Source organism: Gymnoscopelus braueri (assembly GCF_963280865.1).
Source record: "Gymnoscopelus braueri genome assembly, chromosome: 9".
Lineage (NCBI taxonomy): Eukaryota > Metazoa > Chordata > Actinopteri > Myctophiformes > Myctophidae > Gymnoscopelus > Gymnoscopelus braueri.
The window spans coordinates 53,101,742-53,112,964 of NC_137610.1; the positions used below are offsets into that span (position 1 = coordinate 53,101,742).

The window sequence follows — 11,223 nt, forward strand, 5'->3', positions numbered from 1 at the left end:
CAATGCATTTTTCCCATTGACATTTCCAAAAATATTTATATCAATTAATTTAAGCCTAGAATCAAGCCGGGTCCTGGTGAATTATGACCATAAAACATTTTTTTCTGTGATTTTATTTTATTTTATATTTAATTATATGATATACTATATTTAATAAATACCCTTTGTTTTGCCGTTTTCCAATTTCTTTTTTCCACAGAATTAAACGTTTTATGGTCATGATTCACCAGGATCCTGGATGGCTTGATTCTAGGCTTAAAATAATTGCTATAAATATTTTTGGAAATGTCAATGGGAAAAATGCATTGACTATTTTGAAGTGGAACCAGAAAATGGCCGCTACTGCTATGCCCTATATAGGGTTCAAGTGGTTCATATGTCACTATAGCCTGGAAACCAGGTGAATCTGCCAATATCTACACAGTGATATTAGTCTGGCCATACCACGATACCAGGCTAATATGTCACCACTAGTAGTTTGTCATTTTGTCACACACACACACACACACACACACACACACACACACACACACACACACACACACACACACACACACACACACACACACACACACACACACACACACACACACACACACACACACACACACACGCGGTGTTAATGTAGACTGAAAGAACGAGCCCAATCGATGGTCTTGAAGGGCGGATCCAAACCCAGGCGCTGGATTCCAGCGCCGCTTCCTATTGCTTCACCAATCTATGTCCCGCCTCCCCTCCCCCCCCCCCCCCCCCTCCCGGCCTGTGCACGGAGCACGCTGACGACACCAAATTTAGAGCGACGCCCCTCTGCACTCTGATTGGTTAGGAGGTAACAAGGTCCTAAGACCAGCGTTCCTGCAAGGTTCTCCCAGCCTCCTTTTCTTTTGAAACAAAAAAAAAAGGCATGGGTTTCCGAGGCTAGTGTTAATGTGATTGGCAAGGGGGAGTGAGGGGAGGGGAAAGGATGTTGAGAGAGGGAGTGGACTTTACTGTTTCGGCGAAGTGCAGCGCCCTAATTATTAGATTAAAGTCGTCTAACGGTTTTGGGCGTAGCACATTTGATGTGAACTCAGGGAATAAAGCTAGGAATCAGCATAAGGGACACAGTTCTAGCCTGCCTACTTACCAGCGGAGTGTTGATGTGAGTGATAGCTTTATATCTTTCTTTTAATGTACTATAATCAGTTTTATGTATTTTAATAAAGTAATGTACTGAAGCTTGAGTTTATTTTGGTGGAAAGCTTGACCATAATAGTCAGAATGTATGGGAAATATCACAGATATGTTTAGGTTGGGAATTATAATGCTGCTTTTGTAAAATACATAATAATATTATAAATTTTTGGGTATACTGTGCCTGGTTATGTGGATATGTATTTGATTATTCTGTGGAATACTCTATTATGATCACTTAGTTTGGGACTTTGGACTGAGCAACGGAACTGAATTGTTTATTTAGCCTGACCCCATATTGTCTCCATCACACCCTGGCTATTGATTGATTGAATACTTTATTGTTTTTACTTTATTAGTCAGAAATGTAAACAGCAGGAGGTACAGTCAGACATTTAGGCTAAAAGGATGACACACAAACATCATTGGAATAAATGGGGCACCTGTCTGAACAGAGACAAGTGCTGTGTGGTGTCTTCACAACGTACGTAGTCAGACATATTAACAGCTGTAACTCTACCCGGTCTTTCAGTTCACATCTCTCTGTCCAGAACATCATGCATTTGGTCATTCTGATCATTGGGCTCACGCTATTACCTAAAGGTAAGTCTGTTTTTGGTGTGTGTGTGTGTGTGTGTGTGTGTGTGTGTGTGTGTGTGTGTGTGTGTGTGTGTGTGTGTGTGTGTGTGTGTGTGTGTGTGTGTGTGTGTGTGTGTGTGTGTGTGTGTGTGTGTGCGACCGTGCGCTTAGTCTTTTCTATGTCCTTATAGGCTATCTGTTTTCATTTCTTTATTCCACCCACATTTCTGTGTCCTGGAACAGACTTCAACATTGCAACATCAAAGCAACTGTCCGGTGTTATGCTGAATGTTTTCCTGCAGAGACATGCATGCACCTCTTCACAATAGTTTACCTTTTGCACATTAAACCAGCAGAATCTGTCTATTCAGTCACTTTTAAAATATGTATTAGCATGAAATTCATAGCTACCAAATATTCATTTTTCATTTTGACTATCAAGACCGACGATAATATTGTATTTACAATGAATGTATTAGTATCTTTTAAAGCAGCACTATAGCATATCATGTCCCACAAAATTATAAAGTTACATGTTTATGCAATAACAATCATCCTTCCTTACAGTCTATGTAACTGTTTGATATGTTCTGTCTGTTGCCTTACAGTCTATGTAACCTGTGTGATATGTTCTGTCTGTTACCTTACAGTCTATGTAACCTGTGTGATATGTTCTGTCTGTTGCCTTACAGTCTATGTAACCTGTGTGATATGTTCTGTCTGTTACCTTACAGCCTATGTAACCTGTGTGATATGTTCTGTCTGTTACCTTACAGCCTATGTAACCTGTGTGATATGTTCTGCCTGTTGTCTTACAGTCTATAACCTGTGTGATATGTTCTGCCTGTTGCCTTACAGTCTATGTAACCTGTGTGATATGTTCTGTCTGTTACCTTACAGCCTATGTAACCTGTGTGATATGTTCTGTCTGTTACCTTACAGCCTATGTAACCTGTGTGATATGTTCTGTCTGTTACCTTACAGTCTATGTAACCTGTGTGATATGTTCTGTCTGTTGTCAGTCTATGTAACCTGTGTGATATGTTCTGCCTGTTGCCTTACAGTCTATGTAACCTGTGTGATATGTTCTGTCTGTTACCTTACAGTCTATGTAACCTGTGTGATATGTTCTGTCTGTTGTCTTACAGTCTGTAACCTGTGTGATATGTTCTGTCTGTTACCTTACAGTCTATGCCCTGAAATGTTATGCATGTGGGGACGGAGCACATTCTGAAGAACGCTGCGCCGCTCATGAACTAGGAAAAGAAATCGTCTGTCCTGGATCTCACCATTGTGCTGCATTGGTAGTCACGACAACTAACAGTACGTGTTAGAGGTATAGACTAATGCTCTGTGCCTTTTATCTTGTAAGATACAACTCTGTCATAGACTAGAAAGTCACCTTTAACCCATTAAGACCTGAGGTCGATTCTACAAATGTCTTCTAAATCCTAACAGTTCTGTCAGTGGTTCTCAAACTTTTTCATGTCAAGGAATCCCAAAATGTGTATTTGGCCGCTGACCCCCTATCTCAAAATATTTAATTCCAGGGACCCCCAGAAGCAAAGATTTTAGTTAAAAATGTCTGCTTTAAAAATATATTTATTCATAGATTTGCACAAATTTCAAGATATTTCAAAAATAGCAGATCTACAAGCACATAGCGCAGCGCAAAGTGACGCACTATGAGCTTGTATATCTGCTATTTTATAAAAGTATAACATTTTGGTTAAAATCTAAAATGACTCAGATGCTTTCCTGGTTTTAATGGGTTTAGTTCTCTTGAGCAGATCTTCTAGTATGATGAAGACATTGTTTTGTTGAATCTAATATTTTTTTGGTTTGTTTTCAGTGGAACCATACTCTGTGAGGTATAATGTGAAGACTTGTTTGCCAGCTGATCAATGCGTTAGTGGCCACACTGTGTACTTTGGAAACCAACACTTTTATGAGAACATCAGGTGCTGTTCAACTGACCTCTGCAACGTTAACTATACAGATGGTAAGTACCATAATGTGGGTCATTTTATCGTCTACTCAGGCTTGTGTGAGCCCCCAGACAGTTTTTAAGTTGCTTGATTCGGTATTTAGATATTTGATATTCATTTTATCAGACACTCCCCCTTCCTATACAAACCCATTGTAACTTCAAACTCCAATTTAACCATGATGGATTAATCAGAAACACCCGTCCTTGGTTCTGATGACTCATAGTGCCCTCCCAATACGTGAGGGGGCCATGTTTTTTGGATGACTTTTTTCATTTATTTTATACATTTTTTCTATTGTATTTTATTATTTTCTTTTTCCAATAAAAACAAAATGAAAAAAGTCATTGAAAAAACACGGTCTCCTCACGTATTAGAAGGACAATATCAGTCACCAGAGCCAAGGATGGATGTTTCCGATGAATCTATCATGGTTAACATGGAGTTTGAACTTTGAAGTTACAATGGGTTTGTATACAGTAGGAAGGGGCGTGTCTGAAAGGCCTGAGTAGATGATAAAATTACCCAAAAATGTTTTGAAAGTGTACCTATGCCATCTGTGGTGTCTTCTGAAATATAATGAAAATAGATTAACCAATACAGTATGAAGGAGAATAGGTTCTGTACATGCATTGTTTTCTAAATGATACGGCACAACAATCTTGTTTTGGTTTGTATGTTTGTTTGTTAATTCTTCATACTTGAGGGGGAAAATTAAACATACTGAAATTTGAAAATGTTGCTATTAAGGGTGAAAACCCCGCCCACATCAACATGTTTTGTTCTGTCATTCCTGTTAAATGAACAGTTATGTCGTTTGGAAGGAATACTGTTACACCAGTATGATAGCTAAAAATGCTTCAAATTCTGTCTGAATAATCTAATTATTTCATATTATATTATATAATAGATAGATATATAATTGTCTCCTCCAGGCCGAAAGGCATGGCGAGAGTATGTTTTACCCCCTGTCTGTCCGTCCGTCCGTGTGTCCGTTCGTCCATCTGTCTGCGACCAGCTAATCTCCGGCACCGTTGGCCCGGTCGCTTCGAAACTGTGCACACACACTCACTGGATGTCAATTCAGAACCTATGGCCCATTTTTTTCACATGGGCATGTTATAGCGCCACCAGGAGGCCGATTTGTGCGAAACCCATTAACTCCTACAGATTTTATCCAAACGTCATGCAAATCGGTACACAGTATCTCTATAGTCATGTGATCAACAAGGATGTGTCCGATTTTCCATATTCCTTCCTCATTGGCTAAGGTTAGCTTCCAAAGTTTGCAGGATTGGTCCGTTTTGAACAAAATGCCTTACAACATCAACGCAGCTTGCGATTTCCATGAAATTTCACACGCACATTCCCACTAGGCCGAGGAAGAAATACCTCACCTGGCGGAGACCTGTGCTCTGAGGAGCTCTCATTCTAGTTTATATATCTATCTACTCTTACCTGTACATGTCCTCACTGGTGCCTTGATCATTGTCCACTTTGTGATCTGGGGGAATATCGGCTACCCCAGATCAAACCCAGATCAACCCCAAGGCCCAAGTTCAAGTTGTTTCAGAGTGCAGGCAGACTGCAGAGAGAAGAAAGCCATTAGCCTGACACAACAGCCCCAGTGTGTGTGTGAGTGCACGTGAGTGTGTGCATGCACGACAGTCGATCTGTTGTTCCATTTGAGTTGCGGTTCAAATTATGAGTAAGTGGTTAATGATAATGATGATACCAATCCCTCAATATTATGGGAGACTCTTAAGGCCTATATTAGGGGAGCTGCCATATCATATTGTTCAGCAAGGAAAAAGGAGGCCATGAAAAATCAGATTGATTTGGAAAAACAATTATTGGAACTAGAAAAACAGTTGAAGGGCAATCCTTCCAAGACCTTGCTTACCAGAACAGAAGCCACACGGTCAGCTCTCAACCAATTATTAACACAAAAAGCGGAGGCCAGTATTTTCTATGCGAGACACAGGCTGTTTGAAATGAGGCACAAACCGGGGCGGCTGCTTGCGCGCTTGGCAGCGGGTAGACAGAATCTTAACTTAATATCTTCTCTCAAAGATGACTCAGGGAAGAGTCACTATGAGACTACAGCTCTTACTGAAATAATGGGGAACCTTTATAAAAAACTTTACACCTCTAACTCACCCTCTAATGAGGAGAGTAAGCATAACTTTTTAGGAAAACTTAACCTCCCATCCCTATCTGACACAGACCAGAATATTCTTGGGAGGCCTTTTACACCGGGAGAGGTTACAGAGGGGATAACATCGCTGCAGAGTGGGAAGGCCCTTGGACCAGGTGGGTATGGCCCAGAGTTTTATAAAAAGTTCCACAAATTATTAATGGGCCCCTTAACTAAAATGTATCTCCATTCTGTAGAACTAGGTCAGTTTCCCCCCACCTTGTATGTTGCAAATATTTCTGTAATTCTCAAGAAAGGGAAGCCTCCGGATGAATGTGGTTCATATTGCCCTATTAGTTTTATTATGTTGACAGTAAGATATTTTCTAAACTTTTGGCAAAAAGACTTGAAGACTATACCTCCCTCTTTTAATCAAAGAAGACCAAACAGGTTTTTATTAAAAATAGGGTCTCTCGACTGAATATGAGGAAATTGCTTAGTGTTATTCAGTACACAAGGACCCATCAAAAGGAGGATCTTGTCATTTCCTGTCTAAGGCATTTGATAATATTGAGTTTCCTTATATCGATCCTAGTGCGTTTGGTACTATACACTGATTCTGGGAGTGTCCCAGGATTTCCGGGGTCTGATCTTGTGTAGCAAAATAATTTAGTTCAATTATGAAATCTAAGATCTGTAAAGATCCTGGGCAATTTTTATTAGGGCTGCCAAGTACTAGACCCTAGAAGAGCTAAGCTTCTTAATAAGCTTCTCTGTGTGGCTAGAAAATGCAGTTTATTCAATTGGATTCTTGAAAAACTCAGTGACTCAGTGGTATAAAGAAATATATAGAGTACTTCCGTTGGAAGGACTCAGTGCCAAATTAAAAGAGAGGGGAAACAACTTTATGAATATATGGCAGCCGCTGATAGATTACTTTCCCAAGGATCTACTGTAGCTACTATGATTTATAAACAGTGGTGAAAGTGGGCCGGCACGGTCCGGAACGGCGTTCCGGTAAAAGATTAGGTGCCGGAACGCCGTACCGTTAAGAAAAATTCGAAGGTAGTTGTGAAAATCCCATATTAAATAACCTGCCACAGCCCCATGGCCATGTTCAAGAAGAAAACATAATCTACAAACGTCAGATTAACATACACAATTATTACATTTTCTAATAAAGTGCTTTTGAATTGTTCCACTGTGTGTTTGTGTCAGCTTAATCCGTGCTATTTTTACGGTGTTTATTTATTTTACGGAGCCGAGAAGCGTCTCCTCTTCTCCAACGAAACGAAACTGGGACTGGGATCAATTCACTTTGCAGCTTGGAGATCCGGTATAAAACGGATACGGAAACGGCCTTTGTCCGTGCCTATGTGTGTGTGTGCAAATTACCGGATAAAGAAGGCGGGCTTTACGACGAATTAAATCCCACCAACGTTCAAAACATGTTTCTGGTTGGCTGACAGACTAGCATAGTTAGTTCTGATTGGTTCAACACGTCTTTACTGGAGAAAAAAAAGAAAAGAAAAGAAACGCGAGGGGAAATAAACACTGTTTTGATGAAGAATGCAATTTTAAAAATGAATGAAGCACAACGCAACGAAAACTAACTGAGATGTTTAAGAGAAAAGAAGACAGAGTTGAAGAAGCTGACAATGTGGTTAAAAACAAAGTTTGTAGAACAACAACGCCCAGGTACAGTGGTGGGAAAAGTACTCAATTACTTAAGTAAAAGTATCAATACTGCAATGTATGTATGTAAAGCACTCTGTTAAAAGTTTGGAATTGAAAATTTACTTGAGTGAAAGTACAAAAGTATTGGTATCAAAATGTACTTAAAGTACCAAAAGTAAAACTACTAAAATGTTTGAAAATAGCAAATCTACAAGCTTGTGGAGCTTGTAGATCGGCTATTTTCAAATAGCCTAGGTATAAAATAGGGCTAAAGGGAGTAATGTATGATTTATAATGTAATAATGTATATCTGCAAAGTAACTAAAGTTTTCAAATAATGTAGGCTGGGGGAAAAAAGCCTATGGTTATACCTATAACTTATAGGTATAACTGTGGCAAAATCTATGCATTTTACGAGTTTTGGGCCCCCCAAAACATTTGGCCCCCCCCCAACGCACTCCCCCGGCCGCGCGGCTTCGCCGCGCGTCCTCCCAGTTCCGGCAAGAACTCTCAGCCACTTTCACCCCTGTTTATAAAGGAAGTGATTCATTGGATTGGAAAGCCCCGGTTGTACTCTTACAATTTGCCTTTTGATGTGCTCGTGTGTGGAGTAATTTTGTTTTTATATGAATGTTTGACAGTGTGTGTATCTATAGTTTTATGGTCATTGTAGTGTGCTGCCATCCCTTCCTTCTTATTGTTATTGATTTGTTTTTTATTCTTATATCACACCTTTCTGTGAAAAAAAAGTTTAAAAAAAAAGAATATGAGAGCTTTAAACCACAAGAGAGACCATAATTGAGACATTGTTTTTAAGTCAATATTTATTAATCTTTTCACCAAGCAGATTAATTGAAAGAAATAATTTGAACTGTGGTAAGCTAATTTGTCCTCATAATATAATTCACACACTATTTCCACTATGTACAAATCTGCCTCTAACAGTGGTAGAAACATATCACTTGGATCCCCCACATAAGTTGAAGAGAAAGTATGTAGCTGTCTGCCTTGTTACTATGAAAACAATGTTCTCTCTGTTTAAGTCAAGCTGGGGTTACCTGTGTTGCATATTATTATCTTTATTTTATTTTTGAAGACAATAAGCACACGATATACAAAAATATACATACAAGACATTAAACCAGTAAAATATCTACCACCGTAAAACTAACTTTTTTGTATGTCTGATTTCTTAAAGGAAACAAAGGCTTTGGTGGTTGGCCTGGTATTCCCCCTGGAAGACCAGATAACATCGGACCCCCTGGAAGACCAGATAACATCGGACCCCCTGGAAGACGAGATGAGGACTACAACATCAATAGTGGAGTTAGTGGAGATGATGAAGTTAATATGGATGATGTATATTCGGTTAACCCCAAAAAGTATGACGATAATGAAATAAATTGCATTGCCCAATGTGGATTAGTGTGCATTAGTGTGGATAAAGCAGCAGTGGATAAAGCAGCAGATGACAACAATGGACAGCACGGTCAATCTGGTGTTGTGATGAACCCTGATGAAAGAATGAATTGCATTGCCCAATGTTACCCTGGGGCTAAGGTGGGCGACGGCACTCCGTTTCACCAGGAACTAGTTTGTGTCGGAAAAGCAACAGCAGACACACTGAAGAGCCATCTGACCACCATCTTCCTCCCCATCCTCTACATCATAGTGTTTGTTGTGGGACTGCCTGCCAACACCATGGCCTTGTGGGTGTTTCTTTTCAGGACCAAGAAGAAGCATCCATCAGCGATCTACATGGCCAACCTGGCTCTGTCTGACGTGCTGTTTGTCATCTGGATCCCCCTAAAGATCGCTTACCACGTTAATGGAAATGACTGGATCTTTGGAGAGGGGCTGTGCAAAGTCTTGGTGGGGTTCTTCTATGGGAACATGTACTGCTCCATCCTCTTCATTGCCTGTCTGAGTGTACAAAGGTGCTGGGTTGTGGTCGACCCTTTCTCTGAGCAGAACAACACAATGGCAATTGGTGTCTGTGTGTCCATCTGGGTTTTCATCTGGACCACCACCATTCCTCTATACCAGTATAATCACACCGTTAGAGTCATAGACCTCAATATTACCACCTGCCACGATGTTCATGCCATGTCGGGCTTAAATGACTTCGCTTCTGTCAAGTACCCTTATTACTACTTCATGTTAATGGCCACAGTTGTGTTTTTGATTCCTTGCATAGTGATTGTTGTGGCCTATGTCCTTATGCTCTGGTACCTGGAGAAGAAGATGGTACGTAACGTAAACAGAACAGCAGTGAAGAACCGTCACAAAGCTTTGGTGTTGATTGTGACGGTATTGGTGACATTCCTGGTGTGTTTCGTCCCCAGTAACGTAATGCTGGTGATTCATTACTCTCTGCTGAGCATTGGGGAGACTACTGGATATGGCTTCTATATCATCACTCTGTGTTTGGCCAGCCTTAACAGTTGTCTAGACCCCTTTATGTATTACTTTGTGTCAGATGATTTCAGAAAGCATGTGAAGAACACACTGCTTTGTAGGAGCAGGACAGGGACGTGCTGGCCACTGGGAAATGTGGGACAAGTCCCGAACGGCCGGACCATTCCAGGCCAAACCAGGTCTAACGTTTAAAAAACAAACAAACAAAACAAATTGCCCCCGTCTTAGGGTCATAACGGTAATTTTTAGGCCGCGCTTCGTTCCACTTTTTGTGGCTGGGTGGCCCACAAAGTAAATATAACTCATGTAATTGGCTCACTGGCTTGTCTCTCATCTGAAATGGCCAATCCTTGAGTAGCACCGGCCCACAGAGCAGAGAGACATCACATTGGCCCACTGGCTTGTCTATCATCTGAATACCGGCCTAGTGGCCCAATCACTGGCTACAATGGCGTGGCCCAGGAGTTCCACCCAATCATATTACAGCTGATCTAAAAGTCCATAACGCGTCGCTGACTCATCGTGTTATGGGCTTGTAGATCTTCTATGTTCAGCACACGACACGACATGTTCAGCAGAGAGAGGGTAACCTCGCGTCACCAGACTTTCCACCTCGGAGGAGAGCCTGGTATTCGTTATTAAATGGCCCGTGTGATCCGGTCTAGGCCACGCCCACTGAAAAAAAAAGGGGGGGAAATCCTCTGGTTCCGGGTGTGCGGGTTCTGTTTTTTTGGCGGCGCTTTGTTTTGGTTCCCCCTGTTAGCATTTAAATGCTAAATCGAGTATAACTGCTAGTTTAGTCTCGCCAGTCGCTACGAGTTGGAATAAAGGATGGATATACCAAACAAACTTGAAAAGCTCCCTGGCAACTCGACAAGCTAAACTACGCCGTATCAAGTTTTTAAAATGCCCTTGATCGCGAGGAATTATTTTGGGGTGATACACAAGCCCCCCTGGTTCCGGCTTGTGCGGGTTCCGGCCGCCTAATCGGATCAGAAACCCGAAAATGGTATTGATACCAGTCTAGAGAGAGGGAGAAAAAGCATTTTACCATGTGAAGGAAGGAGGTGATGTTGATGTGGTAAGCAAGCACAACAGAAAGACTGTATAGGCCTTATCTTATCCAACATCATTAAGCATGGATAACGTTTTAAGCACAAACTAGCGACGCATGATCGCATCACGTTGTGAATGTATAGGCTGCCAATCCAAGTAAAACGTGCTTTCTATCACACAATAGTTCAGAATAGT

The 11,223-nt window shown here is 41.0% G+C and overlaps 1 protein-coding gene across 1 annotated transcript; it reads left to right on the forward strand.

Annotated features, from left to right (window-relative positions):
- Positions 1-9,078: 9,078 nt before the first annotated feature.
- LOC308091616 (proteinase-activated receptor 2-like) lies at positions 9,079-10,164 on the forward strand (the record flags this gene model as incomplete). The annotated part of the gene is made up of 1 exon (XM_080437279.1): positions 9,079-10,164. The coding sequence occupies one exon, from the start codon at positions 9,079-9,081 to the stop codon at positions 10,162-10,164; it is 1,086 nt and encodes a 361-aa protein (XP_080293405.1).
- Between the last annotated feature and the right edge of the window lie 1,059 nt (positions 10,165-11,223).